Here is a 23,711-nt window from a genome sequence, read left to right on the forward strand (position 1 = left end):
GTGAAGCAAGCAGGTCAGCAGAAATGAACTCCTCACTTCCCAATCCAATAGAGACCACTGCCTAACATAAAAAATATATATATATATATGTATATATATATAAATATGCATGCACAGATACAGGTAAAAAAATGCCACACTCTCACATTCAGCATTAAGCTTTTAGTAACCATACCAGAACACAATCCTTCACCTTGCACAAGAAAACATATTACCTTCTGAGTCTGCATGTGGCTCTAACGAGGCAAAAACGTGTATCTAACAGCAACTATATTCTCCCATTACATCGTAACAGATTCTGGTAGCCATCTGTTGAAGGGATGGTGTGCCTGCATTTAGCCAGACAACACTGTGAAAGAAAGACAAACTCATACCAACACCTAATTCAGCATCTGCACCATTGGCAGATCTGCAAGCAATTTTTTTAACGATCTTAAAAGTGCTCACTCCACAAATATCCCACCTAAAAATGATACAAAAGTTATCTGGAACACAAAAGTAACTTGGGTGTTAAAAGGAGAACCAACAAGTGGGTAAGCAGCTTCTAGATACACTGATTTTATGGGCCATCTGCAAGCACAGTTGAGCTCATCTCCACTTAATGTGCTAGTCTGACAAAACAGCACACAGCTGAAGAAAATCCCAAGAAACTGTATTCAATGCATTCCTAGAAGCTGGCCAAGTACTATATAGACACATCTCAAGAGACCGGGGACAACTCATAGATGAGCTAAAGCCTGGGAGGTCTTTGACAAGGAGCACATTGAGGCACCAGTGATGGTTTCTCCTTGAGAAGCTCAGGACTAGGGTAACAGGAGGTGATGCATGCCAGTATGAACAACTGACAAGAAAACTCCAAATAGGAAACAAATGTAACAAGTAATGGGGCCTGCACAAGTCAGGTTCAGAGGTGGCAGAGCCATGTGACTGCATACTATTTTAATTTTATTTTTCAATTTGTTAGAGGGGAGATAGTGTGAACAAAACTGGATGTGCCTGGGACAGCAGGGGGAGCTGCAAGTCTGTGTTCCCCTGCATGTCTATTTAATCGCCTTGAATATTTGGACAAAAACAGAGAAGTATGCATGCACATCACTAGATAAAGATGCCTGCACGTCTAACAAGCCCCCCAAAAAATCGAGTTCATAACAAAGCATTAAACAAGGAGCATGAGATAATTGTCACCTTCTCTCACAAGATAATAAAAATAGTTACACCATAAACATAAAAATCTTTTAAAAGACCCCTGGCAGCTCAGCTTTCCTTCCTGGAACTATCACCATAGCAATGAGCATTCAAATCGGGGGAAAGTACTGCTGAATTCTATGTTTGATATTTTCAACTAACTAAAAATACAAACTGGAAAAAAAACACATGGGTGATACAGAATGAAGCACACAAACATAAAAAGCCTTCATCAAAACTAAAGGCAGCAAATTCCACCCACAAATCTTTAATACTCTAGGAAATAAATCCTTTAACCAGGCAGCATACATTGAAAGCATGCCTGCCGACAACTGTAAGCCCAACCGATAGGAATTGTTGGATACAGCAGTTATTTATAACGTTTTGCACAGGTTGGTGCAGCGGTGCAGTGGCAGCATTGTGTGAAATCTGAGGAAAAGATGCCCATTAGAGAGCAGGCAGTAGAAAGCTGTGCTGGCAGAGCTGTGTAGGAAAACCTAAGACTCAGAAAGGCACTGAACCTTGTGTTAAGATTTAGGCATAGAGTATAGCTCTGGGGAGGGGTGCTTGCAAAGTAGCAAACCCCATCTTCTCAAGTCAATGCTATTAAATAGGTCTTGTTTCCATGACATTCAGGTGTAAAGTTAAGATTAAAGAAAGGGGAGAAGAGTGAATTGTTTTAAAATTCCTCTCCCAGATGCAGATATCAGGAGAACACACATAAGTAGGTGCCAGGTGTATTGATCCTGTTGAATACACATGGAGTGGGTACTTGAGCATGTACCAAGCATCTGTGTCTGGGAGATGGAAAGTGCTTTGTTAAAGGCTGTTTTATGCTAAATAAATGCATCAGGTTATGTTTTTATTTTGAATATTTTAAAGCATCCTGCACACTGGGGCAGACTTGAAAAGAAATTATACAACCAGACAACTTGCCATTAATTGCACAAGTTACTAAGTTACTATCTCCATAGCTGAAAATTGGCTGTGGGCTCACTCAGGAGCACTTCAAGCTACTAAAAACCACCCTCAATAGAACCCAATCTGACTGCTGCACCTTAGAGAACTGGAGATCTTGCATCTGAAAACTCTTTGGGTCTTATGCAGTGGCCCAACTGAAAGCAGGCAAAGGGACTGACACATCTCTTCCTGACTGCTCCTCAACATGCCCAGCACGAAAGTGACAAATTCAACACTGCAAACTCATACTGAGAGTATCCCAAGAGGCCACAATGGACAACAATTGCCAACTTTGATAATGAAAAACCATAATGGCACATTTAGGAGAGCAAATTAAACAGGTTTCCTTTAGAAAAACTGACTATATTTTGCAATAGTCCTCAAGGTAAAAGTTTTCCTTTTCACAACCAGCGAGTCTGTGACTAAAATCTTTTATCAGAAATCAAACTGTGTACTGTATTTACTCACGGAATCTTTTTTTCCTGTTTCAAGGAGGAAAAAAATAAATCCCTACAGGAGATGACAAGATGCCTTTTAAAGTACATATCTCATTTCTGACTACAATTACCTTTCAATAGCCTGGCACAGCTGCACACTCCTGTTTGCTTTTTGTTTTTCATTAAGGGCTCCTCTATTATTTGTACCCATCCCATAGCATTTATGCCTGGCAGTGATACACATTCCCTTGCCTATGATTCTTCCCACAGATAGTACAGAATAAATTGCAATTAGATTTTCTAATTGTAGATAATTAACTCAAAATGAGCTGTTAATTATCAAAAAAACTATGTTTTTCAGTTCTTGATTATATTATTTATTTTACTTCTAAACTCCAATACCTCACTTTAGCAAGTTTAGTATTTTAAAGAACTTTCAACATTTCCTTTAAAATACGAGGATATTTTAAAGCTAAGTTTTGCTTATTTGAAGATTGAAATCAAGTTTCATGCTGTGAGGTTTTCTAGAGGAGTTCTCATTTATGAACTGGGAGTCAGAGGGGGCTGGTTTTCCATTACAGTTTTGATAGCATTTGCTGTAACAAGAACCATTTGAAAGATCAATTAAAAAACAAATAACAACAATAATAAAAAGACACACATGCAAAAAAGACCGTTAGATAAAAGGATGTATTCCTACCAGCTCTTCCTCCTTTCTAAGCTTTAGCCACACATTTGCAACACTCTCTCTCGATACTGAAGAAAACATCACTTGCATATTCAAACGCATAAAAGAGATAAATGGACTTGTCTTCCATAGCCTCTTTCAGCCTTACATTAGAGTAAATTATTTAGGGAGCATTCATCTGGTAACCTTTGCAAAACTGAAGATGACATAAATGAAGAAAAAATTCCAAGTTTTTTGCTGCCAAACTTGGGAACCAGCTGGCATGGCAACTTGAGACTGCACGAACACATAGTAACTTTGAAAAATTACAGTAAATTAAACCAGGGGAAAGAAGAGAGGGTGGGGAACCTTTTGAAATCTGGCACCCTCATTTTGTTAACAGCACAGGTTTTCATCATTTTCCCTGCTAGGCTATGTAGATTTTGTCAGGGTTTAGTAATATGTTGCCAAGAAGCCTTACAGATGTTCTAAGTTATATTTCTCCTAGTAGCTACATTTTTGCAGTAGCTAAATGCTACTGCATCTTAAACATATCATGACTATCTTTATTGTTACAGTGATCACACTTTGATCACTTCAGTTTGTGTGAAAATGAAACAAAAAAGCATCAAAATACAATGAGGATATGCCAGTAACGCACAGCAGTAAAACACATGGTTAAGCAGCAGAGTATTCCAAAGAAACTACAACACCTGCTATTCTGGAGAAAAAAGGTCTTATCCCTTCTCAGTGAAGTGGGATCTCAAAAATAGAATGTAAAATCAGTAACACTTGGTGTTAGGAAAAAAAAAGAAAAAATAAAGTAGTGGACTATTATTTAGAAATGAATTAACAGTTCTTCCAGTATTATCACAGTGGAGAGAAAAGCTTATTATTTTAAAGTCTTCTCTTGTCACTAACAAAGGGGCCATTTAAAGGACAGCTGATCTTCTTCACCAAACAGAGGACACTTTGGTCAAAAGAACATCTGTAGTTAAAGCACAGAACAAGATGCTGTTACTTCTTGAAAAAGGGAGAAAAGCCACAATTTTTATTTGTTGCTTTTCTAGTAAGCCTGAATCTTCTTTCAGTGGCAACAGGAACTGTGACAGGGTGGGACAAATAGAAAACAAAATAATATAGTGATTAAAGTTTTAAATAGCACAGAAAATTGAGATAAAGAGGCAAAACTGGCTTCACTCTACTTCCAGTTATTTCAGTGGTAGTTTGCTCTAACCACAGAGGTGCAACACAGCATTATTTAAAAAACAAGTAACTGTCACCAATGGTGAAAGATCATTGCTATCTGGGACTTAAAGCATAGCTTATTTTTCCATCAGGTCCAAATCGAGACTAAAGAGATGTTCTGACCTTAATTGAAAAAAATAACAAGCAGTATCTAGAACAAAAGCTAGGATTTTCTGAAAACTCCATTTTGCACTGGGCTAGATTAGAGGTTAGTGTCCTTAAACAGATGACAGACAAAACCTAAGACTGTTACAGAAAGTCAGCCCCTAATCCTGGAGTAGTAAGAGGTCAACACAACTATTGAGTTGACTCATAAAATGCAACAGCCAATGAATTTTACCTTTCCTGCAGAAAAAAAAGCTCTTAATCTGAAACAAACACATGAACAAATACACTTGATAGGCAACAGCACACTGCCAAGAAGATATACCAACACTGTGAAGTACTTAGAAGTGGAGAGAAATTACCTTAGTCCCATGCTGCTGCTGTTCATCATCAGAGCAAGCTCTCCAGGTGCTTCATCAGTGGGCACACACTCTGAACCAGGTACGTGGCCTCTAAATCTGAAAATGCAGAGTGAGATGGTTTTGCACCTCGTCAAATTATCACACCAGGAATTTGCCACAAAAAGGCGAGTTGTGTGTCTACAAACAGGGCACTTAGTAATATTAAATGCAGAAGCTTCTATGACTGTTTCCACACTTACAAATACCCTTTTATATTGGAAGGCTGACTTATGTCCAGTGCCTTTTCTTCTAAGGGTTTCCATCAGGAACAAGATTAGAGAAATTACATTTAATGATTTCCAAGGACCAGCTCCCTTAAGAAAATGGTCACAATATCCTATAACAAACACCTCAGATTACAGCTCCAGCAGCATCAGAGCTAAAAGGCATCCTGGGTAAACTGCACTAAATGTAGAATTCATTTGAGATGGTTAGATCTCGTGAAAATATGGGCCCACAGATAATGCTTTATTTTTAACACATTATACCATCTTTTTCTTTCTCTCCAATGAAGACAGAAAAGTCAACAATAGAGGTACTTCTCCCCTTTCATTTTCATAAAACTCCTATTTCTAGAATTTATCCATTTATTTTATTTGTCTTCTGTGGTGTGGTTGGCACCAGGAGGAGTGACTGAACTCTGTCCTGCCATGCACACACACCATTTTTGACAGCCGAGCAACCATTTCACATAGAGAGAAGCTGCAGACTGAAAGCACTGTACTCACTGGAGGCTAAATAGGGAAATGTGGGAAAACAAAATGCAGTTAAGATGCAGTGTGGCCAAAAAAAAGGAGCAATTCATACTTTGGCTATAAGAGCATAAGAGTTAATAGCCAGCAATTACAAATGGTCAGACCTTTTCCTTGTCATTCAATGACAATACTTTCAGCAGCTCAGAATGGACCTTAGCCAGCACTCCACCCAGAAGAAAGGACAGACAAAATAAACAATAACTGGAAATGGATTTCTGTTGGTTTTGGGTTTTTTTAAACTGTCATGATGTTAAGGGATAAACTAGGTTAGAGCCTCCTGACAATGAAGCAAAGGGTATCTGAGCTTAGCTAACAATTTTTTGTTGTTTGTAGCATATCAAATTATTCTGTTTTCAGGTGCAAAAGTGAATTACATACCTATAACTGAAACAGAACTGTGATGGTTAAGAGATTTACCCATTAATATAAAACACTTAATTCTAAGGAGACTGAATATTTTTTAACAGCAAGCATGCTTTATTCTAGTTGCTTTTCTTAGAAAGAATATGGCAAAAGTGCTTTTACCTGCACCTCTGAAAAGAGATGACAAATACTGAGTCGTCAGATTCATGTTTTTCTTTCATAAAATTATTTCATGCAACTAGAGCTCTTTAAACCATGAAGCTTTTAACAAGCACATAATTACAGATATATTTAAGGTCCTTTATTTTCTGGGCTTATGGTACCTCAAATACTGAAAAATACCCATTAGGAAGAAAAATACCAAAAAAACTCAGTCTCTATGTCCTTCATATTCTACTTGCTTTTCATTAGAGGGATGCATGCATAGAATTAAGGTATTTGATGATTAAGAATCCATCTGTTCCTACTTAATTCTCACCTGAAGTCATAATCCTTTGTTTGTAACCTCAGTCATTTTCAACTCACACAATTGCTATTGCCTTTAAGACAGGCATTTTAGACACCATATAAACACATTCTTTTCAAGGTAAGCCACAAACCAAGACAACAAACAAAAGATAACCTAAATAACAGTATTTTCTTTTAGAGTTTGAAAAGTAACTAGGGGGCTCGGATTAACAAAATAAATTGATATATTCCTTTAGGGTGGTTACAATATATGAAAGCAGGAAGTGGGTCATGTATGCAGACTCTCATGGGATGCTGTCAGCAGTTGCCATACAAAAACAGTATCAAAATAAGTATCCTTGCGAAACCCTCCTATTGCTTTTTCTAAAAGAGTGCCAAGATTTTTCCCCATTACTTTCCCTTCCTAATGCTGAAATGCTACTACTCAACTGAGTTAGACTGGCTAGTTCAAACTGCCATAACCTGCTCCCTTTCACTGTTTCTCTCCACTGTAACTCTGGCTTTCCCAGAATCCCCATTCACATTGTCAGCAAGGTGCTACCTAACCTTCTGAAACAAGCCACATCCCATATTTCTATGGTTATTGCCTTTCCCTTCTTCTAGTCTTAAGCACATATTGTGACTCAGTCTTGGCATTCTTCCTTCCACGTACACCACAGGAAAGCAAATGTCCTTGCTACACAGAGCTCCTTTTCTTTTCCGTAGATATATATATCTCTTTATATATCTATATAGATATATGTGTATATATACAGGGGGGGGGAAGTATTCCATATATTAATAAAATATTATCTCCAGCACTTCCGTAAAACATACTTCTCTAACTCCCTACCTAGGAAGATGTAATACTTCAAAACAGACCTCTTAAAGGAAGAAAAGAAGGCAGCATGCCTCACCTATGACATCCACACTCATACTGCTCTCTTGCCAAATGTCTGTATTCCTTCAAGTGCATGCACTAAAATCAACCTCTCATTTTCTTCTACTTCTCCTTTTTTCCTACCTAGTCTTTTAGCACTGCTTCTCTTGTGCATTTCTTTCTACAACATACTGTTTTACTCTGCTGCTTTCCACAGCTGTCATACCTTTTCCCAACAGTATATGCTAATATACTAAAAAGTCTCCTCTCCTCTAAATCACTGTTAGAAGGTGTGCCACAGGTCTTGGCTATCTTATTTTATCAGTTCCATTCTCCCACTTTAATTAACTACTGCCCATATGTTCATTAGAAATTTTAGAAATTTTTTTAAAACGATAAATCTCAAAATCACCTGTTATAATCCATACGGGATTGGTGTATTTGCTGTTGTTTTAGGAGCAGTTTTGCTTCTTGCTTAGCCAACAAATGTTGGAGTCGTTCCTTTTCAATTTCCAGCTCCATTTTCTGCAGAAGTAGCTTCTGCCTTCTTTCTTCATACAACCTTTTAGCCTGCTCTGTTTCTTTAGACCTTGAGTCCACACTGTCATTCAGCCCAGAAATTTGAGAGCACCTGGAATAATCACAGGTTTTGTCCGCTGGCCCGGAGTGTCTTTTAAGTACCTGGTTGACATGGTGGCTCTCTTGCACACTCCCTGAACTCCCTACATGCCTGCAGGCACATTCGTGACTCACTTGCTGAGGCCATGTGCTCTGAAATTCATTTGCTTTCTGGTCCATCTCCTGAGCCAGTTCTACATGGTGAGGGCTCTTCAGTTTGGCTGGGGAAATCACATTGTTACGCTTTCTGTGCAAGCAATTTTCTACTGCATACTCCTTCAGACCCTCCTGATGATTGTAACGGATTTCAGCCTCATAATGGTGATGATTATTCCTGCAAGGCTGAGACAATGCAACACGGGCTGGGCTTCCAGCCTTTGATGCTCTACTGTTCTTATAAAAAGTTTGAGGTCCCCCAGTACCCAAGCAGGAACCATCTAGCTCCAAAGACAGTTGTTGGCATAAGCTCTTCTTACTGCAAACCTGCAATAAAAGAAAGAATTTCCAGTGAATTACCAAAATTTATGTTTGATCATTAATTTCACTTGGTAAATGTCTTCTCTCAGAAATAGACTTGCTGCATCATGGTGATGTACATAGTGCCAAACCCAAGAAAATGTTTATCAGAAGACAGACACAAATCTGCTATCAAATCTACATTTCATTCCATCTACACAAGTATAATAAATGTAAAACTACTGCCTGCAGGATCCTCAGCATAAAATGAGTCACTTCAGAGTATCAAGTAGTTGTGAGCATCTAGGGTTACATAAAATCAACTTGAAGAGTGGCAAAAAACATTAAATGTTAATGTTTGAAAATGTTTAATTTTGAATACCAAGCCAAAAAATCCATTCAGCCACTATAAATACTCTTTGATTGGCCATTACACAGCAGGAGATTTGATGTAAAACATTTCACCTTGCACTGAATGGGATATTACTTACCACTGGAAATTTGATGAGTTTCTGAAATATCTTTACAGAAACACAGATAAAAACCAACTACTTTCTGTAAAAAATGGTTGTACATCAAAAGCTGTCATTTAAATACAAAACATGCTTAAAATCAGCTATAAACGTAAGTGATTTTTCAATTAAGCTGGGCAACTGATTATACTCTGATAGAAGAAAGAAAGCAACCATAATTCACATTTGTCAACCCAGTGTAAGCAAATTCTAGTGGTTTTGTTATACTTGTGGATATTACGTAACAGCCATCAAAATCCTACTTACATCCTGCAGTATCTTTGCACTGTGGCTCATCTAGGCAGTTAAGCATTTGAGATTTTATGCACATCAGAACAGCAATGAATCAGGCACTCTCATTTCATTTGATAGACCTGTGCATTAATTTCAGTAACATACTGCATTTAAACACATCCAGCCTTTGGCACCTTTCACAAAGTTCTAATTTTTTTAATTACAGAGTTCGGTTTCTTAAAGAAAACAAAACCACAGCAGTCAAAGTGGTTTAACAGAGAGATCTGGTACCCAGTGATGAAAAGAAAGTTACTATTTGCACTCTGGCACTGCTTACAATAGATCTGTATTATCCATACAGAGTGGAAGACAGTTGGCAAGCCCCAAAACACTAGCACTTAGGAATACAAGCAATGCAATACAATGTCCAGCAATGATTAAAAGAAAGATATAAACCAGATCTATGTAGTGTCTGTATGTATAATTTAAATTCTTTTTAAATAAACAAATACCAAATAAACTCTGCTGCCCTTCAAGACAACCAGTTACAAGTTTCTTGTAGACTTCACAGAATATAAATTGATGTGGATTAGCACCTGAATACTGATATTTCCCTATTTCCAGTTTTGTGGATACAAATATACCCTCTCCAGCATTTGACAGAAAGTAAGGATGTCATGTTTTGCCCCAAAAAGCCCAGTGAGTTGGAGGCATTTGCATTAGTGTCAGTGCTAAATGTCTGAGGAAACTCTGGTGCTTGGATTGGGTGAAAAGTTCAGGACACTAAAATATTTTAAAGTCTCAGGGGCTGGCAGGGCAACTGAGCAGAAATTTAACATGCTGCCAAAAAGATAGAGTTTTGTTATTTATTATTTGTAGTGCCATCCTTTTCTGTGATATTTTCTAGACGAATAAGGGACACAAAGCCTTTTAAATCTAAATTAGACAGTATTTAAAGGGATGACCAGCAATAGAGAAAAATATTACAGAAAAGGCAAAGTAAGAGAATCCTGTGGTTACATGCTGCCTCGTTTCCCACCTCATCTGCTTCTGCTAGCACAGCATTTAAAGCACCAACAGAAATAAGCTTTTACGGTGGCTAGATTCCCAGCCCCTGGGGCAGCAGAATGTGGCAGACCTGAAGGCATTCATAGAAGATCCTGTCACAGCTGGCAAGTTAGGAAAACATACACCTACTCTTCTGCAGCATACAAAGAGCAGAAAACAAGAACAACAACAACAACAACAAAAAAGTCAAAGGACAAAATAAGTGGCAACTTCTTTATTTTAGCCAATTGTTTTATTGACTGAAGAGACAAGAGAATATTAAGAAATCTAAGCACACGAGTGAAGATGGTACAAAATAATCATCAGGAGCAGATTTAAGAATAAAGGCCCACATCGCAAATTAACTTCATGGCTGAGACTCTATTAAGAGTCCCTTAAGGCCCTAAAACAGAGGTACCAGTTAGCATTTGTTGACCTTGGCCGCCATTAAATCTGCCCTGATGGTCTCAGAAATGGCATTGACATTTAAAGACTTCATAACAAGGCAGAGAAACTTTAATGTTATTTCACACTTACAATATGTTGCAGGGGGGGTGAATTCTCATTAATGTCATTGAAAGCAAGTGGGGTTTTTTGCGTTTTTTTAATCCTTTAGAATAAGGAGGTCATGTTAGGCAGAAGACTGAGTTCCAACATGTCTTTGATGGCTACTCAGTACTTTGCAGGGTCTAACCCCAAAGAAAAATTAACTATTCCAAGTCAGAAGCTAGGGAATGACCTGTTGGAGAGCAGTGTAGGAGAAAGGGACCTGGGGGTCCTGGTAGAAGGATAACCAAGAGTCAGAAGCATGCCCTTGTGGCCAAGAAGGCAAATGGCATCCTGGGGTGTATTAGAAGGCGTGTGGTTAGTAGGTCAAGGGAGGTTCTCCTCCCTCTCTATTCTGCCCTAGTGAGGCCACATCTGGAATATTGTGTCCAGTTCTGGGCCCCTCAGTTCAAAAAGGACAAACAACTGCTTGAAAGAGTCCAGTGCAGAGCCACAAAGATGATTAAAGGAGTGGAACATCTCCCTGATGAGGAAAGGCTGAGGGAGCTGTCTCTTTAGCTTGGAGAAGAGGAGACTGAGGGGCAAACCTCATTAATGTTTACAAATATGTTAAGGGCGTGTGTCAGGAGGACAGACCCAGGCTCTTCTCAGTGATGTCCAGTGACAGGAGAAAGGGCAATGGGTGCTAGCTGGAGCATAGGTCTTCCACATAAATATGAGGAAAACCTTTTTCACAGTGAGAGTGACAGAGCACTGGGACAGGCTGCCCAGAGAGGTTGTGGAGTTCACTTCTCCAAAGACATTCAGGACCCACCTGGACACATTCCTGTGTGGCCTACTCTAGGGGCTACTGCTCTGCCAGAGGGGTTGGACTAGGTGATCTTTTGAGGTCCCTTCCAGCCCCTAACATTCTGTGATTCTGTGAAAACTACAGCTGAATGGTAGAGACTGCAGGCAAAATGTACTGACATTTACACTTACGAGGGCTCAGAAGAGACCACAGCATGCCATGACAGATCTGTAAGATGCAGGCCAGGTGAAGGGAAAAAGAAGGAAAAAATAAAAATAAAAATAAATTCAAAGATCCACCTAGTGCTGTAAGACTCACAAGCATAAGGAATTGGGTAATTTTACAAGATGAGTTTAAGAAAGATATTGCCTACGGGACACATGGAAACCATGACGGACCATGATGGAACAGCTGTGCTTTCCCCTCTGTGGAGCTCTTCCAGTCTTGCTTTAAGGTATTTAAAGACACAACTTCCTTTAACTGAGGCTTAAACAAACAAACAAACTCAGACTGCTTTTTGCAACATACGGAGTTTATAAGACTTGATTAGATGTGAAACTCTTGCATGGAAACAAGGAGATATTAAAAAAATAGTTCAAATAATCTTTAGAAGGGTTTAAAGAGGCAAGACATGTGGGGAGCTCTACAAAATCTTTACTGCAATCCCAGTAATTTTTGTTCAGGGATTCAGAGCAGAGCTTAAACAAACATCCATTCCTTAAACCTTCCTACAAACAAAGAGCACACCAGTTTTATTCATGCAGCATTATGATCTCTGCAATTTCTTCTTAAATGCAACTTGTGTGCTCTGCAGTGTTAATTCACAGCACTGGCAGAGGAGACACATTTACAGACTGACTCCAGAATGCAGGGCTTTATCCTGCAAGGGATGAACTAGTAACTGATCATATATTATTACAACTTCAGCACAGGCAAGGTGCTGGTATATTTAACTGGTAGCTCTCTTAGCCCAAAATGATTACCTTTGAAAGTCTTGCAACTTGAAGACAAAATCTAGGGTCCTAGCAAAACACAGTGCTGTTACAGTGAACCACAAAATTCCTGTAGATGTTAATAGCATCAGAATTTAACCCAATACCACCTGGGTGCTAAGTCTGTAGCTGAAAAATATTTGAACACAGAAAAGGAGACAATGAACTAAAACTGCTACCAATTATTTCTTGAGAACATCTATCTAGCCTGGATTTTCATCTCAGGGGTTTATTTTGGTGGGATAGAAATAGAGGGGGGAACATGCAGGTCCAAAACTAGTCCATTGAGGTGTTCTGAGCATAGTCCCCGGAGGAAGCCAAGAAGAATTAACACCAGCAGCAACCAGAGGAGAAAGAGATTTAAAGGTATTTAAAGATGAAGCAAAAATTTCTAAATGGACAAATGAGGGTGCCATACACGGGAACACCTTAAAAGACCATCAAGGGCACATATTAGTGACCTGGCTGATGCACTCACTAAGGTATACATCCTAAACCCAGAACTCCATCTCCACTAGGCGTTGTTGTAAGGGTCTCATCTGAATAAAACCTGGATTTGGGCTGGTAGGTCTTTTGAGAGTATAAGCACTTGCTCTTGTCACTAGAATGAGAATGTATTCTAAATAAGCTCAGGTAGGATATTAGGGCAACACAAATGCCATTTTAAGAACAATTATTTCAAATTATAGGACTATTTGAAGAGCATTACCAGTGATTAAGGAGCTATTCTTCCCAAGAGTCTGTAAGAATTTATTAAGGAGAATGTAAAAAGGTAAAGATTTTAAAATAAATTAGTAGGATGTACTGTAGTCTATGATTTTTTCTTTAAATCATATAATCCTTTATTGAAGTCTCTACCACAAGTAACCTATTCAGTTATTACAAAGTGCCCAAATAATAGTTCAGCAACTGTTTCTATCAGTAGCTAAGACAAATACAGTAGGTAACTCAGAAGGTAAGCTGACCATTTTTCAAGGAAGAAATAAAGCACCATTTTCTGTAGTAATTATGTATAGCTATGATTGCCATATTCTGCTGAATAAAAAAAAAAGAAAAAAAAAAAGATCTAAAATCAAAGAAACTATGTGAATGACAGTCACAACCCTGTCTTTTTCCTGTAAAAATCTACTGAACTCAATGTACTGAGCAGGTGTGGTAAAAAAAATGTAAAAAATAAAATAGGAGCAATTCACAAAAAGCTGAATCTATAGCTTCAAGCTGACAGCAGAGGAACACCTCCTATGTTTGTGTTGCCTTCCATTTTTTTCTTCCTCTTTGTTAAGAGGGTTTGAGCTCAGATGCCAGGTGCACAAAAAAACCTGCATTCAAAGTGGCATGTGAACATTTGCTGGCACTCAGCTTTAAGTGTATATTTTGCATTCATAAACATGCCAGCCTTCTTCCCCAGCTACATAAATACCGTAGATAATCTCTAACAAATGCTTCCATTTCAGATCAGCAAACTGGTTTTACATTGGCTGATAAGGCAGTCATTAATAATAGAGTGCTCCAAGAAAACTTAACTGAGGTTCCTGTATGTTGAGTCTTGGAAGTCACTGTGAGCTGAACGCCCATTAATTCCAAAGAGTACCTACATTCAGCAATGCAATACCTGACCACTAAAATTAAGTAAATATGTTTGCTTTCTGAAACAAAACTATTTTGGACCTGTTTGCAGTACAGAAATGCCACTATACAAATCTTGACAGCACCAGGTCTAACTATTAACATTCAATGTGCTGCCAACATTATAAAAATGAAAAATTACAATCTTCTGACTTCAATTTTTTACTTCTGCCCTTTATTTTACTGAAGAATCAGTAGTTCAGGACCTAGATAAATATTTCAGAAACTATACTATTTGTGAGCAGAGCAGGTCACTACCATTTCCCAGTGCATTTGGAGTTCATGTGAAATAAGGGCAGAAGAGTGATGAGCTGCATTTTTAACATGGGCATACACAGAATAGTTGTCTAGCTGATCGAGAATGCGTAATGCAACATCTGCACGGTACACCTTGCCAAAGCCCATCCCAAATAAATGTAGTGCATTCTCCCTAGTGCAATTAACTCTCATACTCTGGCAGGTTTTGCTAGAAGATCATCAAGGTAGATTACCTTCCAGCATATGAACTAAATACTTACAGGTGTTATATCATCAGTTATTACTTACAAACTTCTGCATTTAACAAGACATCCAGGCAAATGAATGATCTAATTTATGAATTATTTATAAGAATTTCACAGCATGCTCCTGGCGTCATCCATGGCCTTTTCCAGGTCATATGACACCAATTAGAGCTGAATTTTAAATTATTCAATAACCTGAACTCTCTTGTCATTTAACATATAGATATCAATGCAGTAAACAAGTTAAGTCTAATGGGCCCTGGAGGTTTGCGTTCCTCCGCCCATCAGCAGAAGAGGCTGTATGCTACCACTGGAACAGAAAATAATAGAATGCAGCAGTCAAAAACATTTGCAAGGTTTTAATAAGTTATTTTGGTTCCCTTAGGGATTTTAGTATAACTTACAAGCACTGAATGTAAAACACATTAAAGTCCTTAGCTATGTGCTTTTAAAACAAAATTAGGACATAGCAAAAGAGCAAGTCTGACACTAACCCTAATTTAGGCCCTTAATTTGAAATGTAGTGGAAATTATGGAGTAAGCAAGATTTACTAAGCACAACTCATTACCTTCAGGCTCTCCTGCAGTATAGCCAAAAATAGCCCCTCTCCAAATACATATATACCTGTCTGTAAAGATAAGGCTACACACAGGGAAATGGAAATGTTAATTTAATAGCTATCAGTTGACAGGTATATCTCACACTCCTTAGCAACTGGGCGGAGAAGAGACTAGTGCTCTAGGAACCCATTCAGATTTGGATACCGGCTTCAAGATGCACCAGTTCAGAGGAAAGGTTTACAGACCTTTGCAGCACATTATAAAAAAAGAGAGGGGATAAAACAGCCTCTGAAGCACATATGCAATAAAAGACATCATAAAAACATTGCTTTCCATGATGAATACTAGAACAAGAAGGTATCAACAGCAAAGGTACATGGGATGAACAGCACAATGAAGTATATGATTCTGCTTCAGTGTAAAGTCAGCAAGAAACACACAGCAAGTACGCTACATTGTGGCTCTGAATCAGTTGCCCTCTGACATCTCATGAACCCATGAGCATGGCTTCACAACTGAAAGGAGACATACAGACCCTTTATCTACTGCTAATCTTGCATAAGAAGTCTAAGACATATGGCAGAAAACTTTTGAGTTGGAGTGCAGCTCAGTACAAACTTTAAATGGGCCTAGCACCAACTGACTTATTTTTACGGTATCGGTACCTCAACTTTCTGAATGCTGCTCTAACAAACTCCAGACGGTCCTGTCTTCAAGGACCCAGCAACCTCACTCATCCATGCACACATTTTCTTTGAACTCTCACTACTTTGCAAGGATTGAAAAAAATTCCTGAGCTCTATCCAACAGCAAGAGGAAAAGATGGAAAGGGAAGGGTTCAGTTTACCTTCTAAACACTAGCAAGAAGTTCTTTATCTACTGCTGTCAAGATGAATACCAAAAGGCAATTATGATGAAAAAATATCATGCCAAATAAGTAAAAACACACCTATTCAAAATGTATCCAAACATTTGGAAAAATAAGGATCTAGATAAAAGAAACTTACATTGGATTTTCTACCCCTCAATCTTACCATAGAAGAAGGCTGCAAGAGAGCATTTTGGGGTGTGTTTTTTTTTTTAAAGCTTTAAGAAAAATAGCGGGGGGAGGGGTGGGGATGGGGGGGAGACAACTGTCTAATCTCACAGCACACATTTTAAGGACATAAAAAATAGCTGCAAGGGATTTTATTTTGATTACTAGCCAGATTTAGTTTCATTCCTATGCTGGGCAGCATTTGATTATTTCACATTAAGGGTAGTAACATGTTGGATGATAAGAGGGAAGTTCATATTGGTTTTCTTAAAGAGTAACACCCACCATCTATTTGGTCTTTCAAGGTAACTTTTTCAAAGTTATTTTAAAAAGCAAACAGTTTCCTACACGTGTCCCCAGCTACTGCCATTCTCTTTAGAATTCAATCAACATTTGCTCCAAAGTCATGCTTTCATAGCTTCAGACACAAGACAAAAGTGCAAATATACTGTGACCCTTCTTAATAGCCCTGATTACTGTGATCAAACAGAAGCCAGATACTTATGTGGATAAGAATGTGAAGATGGGGATAGGAGTTTGACATGTGGAGATCACCACAGGTGCAGACATTGAATTAGCATTTGCCAACATGTACCTCACCATGACAGCCAGTATCACCTTTCCCCTGTATTTACAGTAGGGACAGCTGTGGTACCCATTGGCTAGTTACGAATTTTAAGTAACAGCCACTGCTTACTCAAGAAAATTACCAGAAAGTTTTACTGCCTTTAGAAGGTAAGGATCTCCTGCAGAGTCCCAGGGTTTTGGACAAAGACTTTGAAATACTTTTGTTGTATAAAGGAAAGAAAAAAAAAATAAAAAAAAAAAAAGAGGGGAAAGTAGGGACAGTGTTTTTTGTGAAAAACAACCAGAAAGTTATTTAAATAATACAGAAATGCCACAAAAGCAGAAACTGAGTATCTTTTGACTTTAAATGAGTGGAAAGGTGCACCCAAGTGAGTGTACTTGGTCGGAAGTGTCCTTGCACTAAGAGCCAGCCAGCATTTAGATTCTGCTAATGATCCCATCTCTGGGAAATAATTCATAAAAAGTAAACAGTAATTTTCATATGCCTGCCCTTTTGATCTTACATTTGTAGGGAGTATCCTGAGGCTAGCTGTGGGCACCCCCCATGGCTCTGGCTGATTGACCTCTAATCTGCCCAGCAATAAAAATCCTGCCAAAGAATCACAAAAACAGTTGCATGTAAACAGACATTTCAATGCAATTCCATTAAAGACAGACTGCCGCACTTCATCTTGTCAAAGAAGCAGTTTCACATAAGAAGAAATAAAAGCTGTTTAGAAAGACTCTTTTATTTTGTAGTGATGCTATTCTTCAGAACAAAGACTGGAACAAGGCTAATGCACCAGCATCTGACTGGTACACAGCTTCACATAAATTGGCCAAATACTAGTGCAAGACAGAACAACAGGCAGCCTGATGATTACGAGTTAAATAGTCTTGATAGGAGAAGATTAAGAAGATACTTAAGAAGGGGCAAGTCAGAACCATGATACTTGACCTCCCCATGTTTTAAAAATGCATATATGCCCTTTAATAGAAAGCAGTTGTCTAAAAGCTTAGGCACTGACTGCTTACAGTCTCATCAGCTTCGAGCTTACAGTTTGCATGCTTTCACCCAACACAGACTGCAGTAACCACAAGACAGCATGTATGTGCTAGATTATGTCTCTGTCACTAGGAATGAAGCTGAGTTAAAATGGCCAGTCTGGAGCAGTTGACACGTGGAAACTTGCTGTCATGCTAAGGTGACTAAATTACCAGGAACAACTTCTTTAAATATGGGAGTGAGGAAACTACAAAATAACCTGCTAGAAGACACATAAATGGGAGCACAGACTATTTATATTTTACAGTAACACTGAAAAAAAAAAAATATGTATTCTCCCAAGGCACTGAAGCAATACAATGCAACATATGAATGGATGAACTAGGTTAGATAGGTAGCCATTCCATTGCTACCAAGGCAGGTAAATAGCCAGGTCTTCTCTGAATGGTGGCAGAACTCCATCATGGGCAGATATTACACATACATCGTGCTTCAAGTACATGCTTCAGTCTTTCCACAGTTAGTTCATATACCTGTTTAATGAGACTTTCATCAGATTCTCTTGCATTAGCAAGAACTCTATTTCTTATCAGAAGTCAACATCTTCATTTACAGTGACATAGGAAGTCCATGAAAGTGCAAATGGCATTCCTCAAATGGAAAGGACCTGAACATTTTTTACGAAGAACACATGCAGCTGGAAGTTTTGTGCAAAGTACAACACCTGGAAAAGTTCCACCTAAGCAGATGTACAGTGTGATATCTCATAATCTGTTACCTATAGATTACCTACACCTGTCTCTTCATTGCACAGGTGTCCTCTGAAATGTAGAGAGGCAAACTATTTCACTTGTGTCTAGAAGGACAGGTTCACTCAACATAAAAATTCAAGGTCCTCTTGGCATACAGGCTGTGATTTCAGTGAAAAATGAAATGTCTTCTGTTTGGCAGACCTGCAGTATCTCAAACAGGTACATAAATTAACTAACAAAAGGTTGCAGAAAAAAACAAATCAAGGAATTCTTGAAACAGGAGCAAGCATGGAGCAAACAGCAATCTCTCATTCCCCAGGGGTAAGCCAGCTTTTTCCTTTGGAAGCTCACTATCAAGATGCTAACTTGAGAATTCTCTAGCCACACTTGAAAGGCCGCTGAGAACGTCTCAGCATACCTTTCATCTGTGGCTGAGATTTCTTTAAAGCTGAGGTCATTCTGCAGTGGGTTTAGAACTGTTGAAGGCAGTAACAGCTAACAGAGGGAAATGACCTCTGATATATCAAGCTACAAAGATCAACTTACTCTTGACCCATGGAAACGGTCTTTTATAATCCTGCTTGACACCATGAAGTATAGTAATGGTATCACTGCTATTATTTGCATAAAATGGTCCTAGATGTGGTGTAGAGCAGTTTGACAGTCCATCCTGATGGGTCTCAGCTGCAGAATATTGATGTGAAGGATCTTCTATAGTTACCATAGGCCATTAGGTTGTCTGAATGGACATCCATCACTACCAGCTTGTGTGAAGGAGAACATTAAGTTAAAAGGGCATGACCAAGCATAAATTGAAAAGCCCTCTGCTACAGCAGGGCAGCAGTGACCTTGTGAGGCAATCGCCTTCACTCTTAGCCACTGCAGTCTGGACAGACAGACCATGTAAAACCCACCTACAGGTTTATTAAAGTGAGTTTAGCTTAGGAAAGCTCACAAGTGTCAGCATTTGCAATAGCCTGAAATGAAATCCTTGGACCAAGCTGGGCCTTTGTCATAAGCACACAAAAGCAGGAAAAAATCAAATGTGTTTAGTGTCTTATATTCATAGTTAGAGAACACTTTGTCCTGCTTACAAGCTGAAGGACAGAGGCCAGAGAGGGACAGTTTCGACCAATGAATTCCGACAGTACCATCTCTCCAAATTAGAATGGAGTTGTAGACCTCCCTTTAAATATACACTATCATTTTATTGTGCTGTGCCAATCCAAGAGCAGTGGCTATACAGCCATGAGCAAACTTTATCTACCTCTTTTGCTCTCTTTCTAACCAGTCACCTAACAGATGTCTGTTTTCAAAAAATCTGCCCCCCATCTGATAACAACTAACACAGTAGATACGCAATATCAAACCTTTACATTAATTACAACCCATTTTTAAAGGGAAGTTTTGGGATTTTTCCCCAGGAAAACCTGTAGAAGTTCCATTTTTTGTATGTGACCTTTGCTCCAGTTTATCCTTCCCCCATTTGTGAACTCAATCTGTACGATACATCTGCACAAATGTGGAAAGAAGAAGCTGCACATGATGCCCAAAGCTACGAATTTTGGAAGCTTTGACAAAATTCTGATGTAGAGTAGAAGGCTCCTCTATCTGAGTTCCCAGTCCACTTTTTGATAGAGTTAGTAAATAAATGTATTCTGAGTAGTAGGCTTAAGACTTGCTTATTCCATCTGAAAGAACTGCACTTCAGCTCTCCTTCTTAAATTCTGGATTCAACGAGGAATAGTAATGCTCTGAGGCTGAAAAATCTCTAAAAATCACTCAGTGACAACTTTAATGGGAGCAGAATTAGGTCAACAGTAAAATTCGCTCCCCTTCAGAAACAGAGTTAAATCATCCATTTGAGCACAGAAGAAATTCTTACCATGTTTTTCCATATCTGTAAAGCCCCTTAGGATTTTCAAATAGTAAATTAAAAAGAAAAAAAAATAATTATTATTATTTCCAAATATTGTTGTAGAGCAGAAGGCTCTGTTCTACTGGAGAACCCAAAAAGAGCTTGAGCCTCCCTGACAGTTACACATTTAAATGAGTGTATCTTTTCAAGTGCTACAAACTTGATGGGACAGAAGGTATGAAGTTGCAAATATTTAAAACTGAGTGGAATAAAAAAAAGGAAGAAGGGCCAAGAATAAAGAAAAGAAGAAAGCCAAATCATATTGGTTCCATCAGGTATTTAGAATGGGTTTTCTTTAATTAGCTGAACTGTAATACAAATTAGAATTGAATTTCTTGTTCACAATATATTCATTGGAGGGGAGGGGATGCAGCTGTTTTTTTTTCCAGAGCAGCTCAAGCTAAAACAGACTCAGTTCTGCAGGATTGAATAGGCACCAGTTTCCATCCTTCTCAAAAGACCGAAAAGCAACTTGGCAGCAGAGTCTGACTTCAAGTTCCATCTCAGAAATACTTACAAAGCAAGACAAACCTGTGGTAATTGTGACTGAACTCATTAAAATCACTACAGATTATTTAAAGCCTTCATGCCTGATATTCAGGTCTTTATTATGCTTTAAATGCCTAGGAAAAGAAGCCATGGACACAGGGCAGAAAAGAGGGCTTTAATACTGCAGGTGATCGCAAAGTGGCCAGTAAAATTAGTTTGGTGCCACACGGTATTTTTGGCATGAAATGTTAAACAGGATTTGTTGCAGAATTTCACTTTGTTTTTGAAATCTATTGCTTTCTGATGATAGAACTGTTGATGATACAAATACCCAAGCCCAGCTTTCAGTCAGGATAATGACCAGAAGCAAAGTAATCAGATCTCTTGGATCAGTGTCTGTTTCATGATACGAGATAAGATTAATAGTTTCATGCTGATTTGCCATTTCCTAGAGTAGTGTTAAATTACAAGTTTATGAGGGGGTGGTGGGGAATGTGTACCATTTGAAATTCTTAGAAAAGGGAAAAACCAAAGTGCAGTAATCATAAGATAAAACCATAAAACAATCACAGCCCTTGGGGGACCAGAAGCTCTGTGCAGCCTCTCATGTGTCAGATCATCATAGGGTGCCTGGTTATTTTATGATATGATTATCTAATGTTAATCTCACCATTAGAATTGCCTGAAATAAAAATGTTACCAAGTTTTTAATTTTAATTACTGGGCTCCTGAAGATAACTACTTCAATTCTGTTTAAAAAAAACTCCCTATGGTTACTCTGAAGCTGGGAGTACTTCAAATATCAAACTTGAGGATTAGATTAGTTTCAATGTCTTTAATTCTGTAATTATTAACTCCTCCCTTCCCTCACATTTTCACCTAGTCATCCCTACACAAGACAGTATTATATGCATACAGGATAATAAATATTCTCCATTTCATTTCAAAAACTACACAAAAAAAGATGCCTAGTATCTCAAAAGAAATCCATAATGCATCTGTAAGTAGGAATTCTTGAAATAAAATTACTTCCTAATCCAAAATTGTCAACATAATGATTTTAGGATTGGCTGTCAGAAGTGGCAATCACCACAGTAACAATTTCAAGAGCGGAAGCCTACAAGGTGATTCTCTCAATTAGATTTCTGTTGAGAAACCTCTTCAGAACCCACCACTAACTCACCAGAGTGACAATCTCTACTGTTGGTTGCATCAGCTAGTGTTATAACACACACAATCTCCTTGCATTATAAATCTCATACCCATAAAGCTTTTTTAGTAAATAGCTTTCTCTCACTCTTCAATGCACAGTAGCAAATGGCTGCAAAGCCATGTAAGATACTTATTGTCATAGGACTCCAACCGCAGGGAAAAAAAAAAAAAAAATCAGAAGGAGATATTGTGCAAAAACCCTTTAGGGATACAGTTTCAGTTTTCAGGTGCAATGAGCAGTGGGGTTCCTCAGGAATAAAAAGGAAGTGCAGTATTAAACAGGAGAAAAAAAAAAAAAAAAAACCTAGAAAGAGAACTCAGGCAATGTCAAGAACCTCCCATTGCATCACAAAGCAGTTTAATCTGGTCCAAAAACATACTCTCACCAGGGACCCCAGTTAACTCACTGACAGTCCACCGTTTTTGTCAGACTGTTTTTCATCACACGTTGTTATAATCAAGCTAAGGACATAATTTTACAACAGAGAGATATAGAACAAGTCTCTTACAAGACTTGTAACATGGTAAAAACCAAGTAACTACATCCTAATCACACTGTCATTGGATATTATCCTACTAGTCTAATTTTCTGTAGCTAAAACTGGAGATTAAGACCAGTTGAAGACGGTTTAAATAACAGATTTGTCATGTTAGTCATCAGTACAGTACAATTTGCTTATACATCAGTTATTTTATATATGCATACAATCTATTGTCTGCATTTCTCTTGCGTTTCTAGCATAAAAATCATTAGAGAAAAATCTAGATGTGTATTTCTCCTGAGTTCACTAGTTCCTGCTGTTTCTTTCTCACCTGAAGTCATAATCCTGTCTTTGACATCATAATCATTTGCACAGCCATCAATTGAGATGTCACAAACAGGAGATTATGGCCAGGTGGGGAATAAGCAGCAGGAGCAGATGAACTCTTAAGAAACAAAAATCTTGTTTTCATGCAAATGTCCTTCATAATAGAGAAAAAAAGAACAACAGAAGGAAAATACAACTGAGAGAAAATACTAGAAGCTGCATTGTTTCTAAATATGTGATCTCCCTGAAGTTTCCTCTGAGGAGTAAGCTGCTGATTAACAACTCCATAAATTATTACAAAAATAAAACAAAACTTGACCACACATACACACAGTTTTCTACTTAACATGATATCGGCAGGAATATGAAGTACATTGAGAGAACTTGTAACCTTTAGAGGTATTTATATACATTCTGTCTGAATATTCCTGGCAGTAACTAAGCACTATTACCCTTGTCCTATGAACAAAGACACTGAGGTCAAGGAATACACGGGACCTCCCTGAATATTAGGGACTGACATCAGATTGCTCAAGACATAGATATTAAAAAATTCACAGCCGAAGTGGCCCAAATTCCTGAGGAACAGAAAATCTGCAGCTTCAGTTACAGTCCTACAGGAGGCTGT

At 38.3% G+C, this 23,711-nt stretch overlaps 1 protein-coding gene across 1 annotated transcript in view; it reads right to left on the reverse strand.

Annotated features, from left to right (window-relative positions):
* The window catches only part of KIAA1328 (KIAA1328 ortholog), a 173,729-nt gene that overhangs the window by 50,551 nt on the left and 99,467 nt on the right, over positions 1-23,711 (reverse strand). Inside the window, exons 7-8 of the mRNA XM_051643195.1 lie at positions 7,861-8,549; positions 4,965-5,060 (exon numbers count right to left, since the gene is read on the reverse strand). Coding sequence (XP_051499155.1) covers positions 4,965-5,060; positions 7,861-8,549 — 785 coding nt within the window. The remainder of the gene's footprint in view (positions 1-4,964; positions 5,061-7,860; positions 8,550-23,711) is intronic.

The sequence above is a fragment of the Apus apus genome, chromosome Z (genome assembly GCF_020740795.1).
Source record: "Apus apus isolate bApuApu2 chromosome Z, bApuApu2.pri.cur, whole genome shotgun sequence".
In the NCBI taxonomy this organism is placed as follows: Eukaryota; Metazoa; Chordata; class Aves; order Apodiformes; family Apodidae; genus Apus; species Apus apus.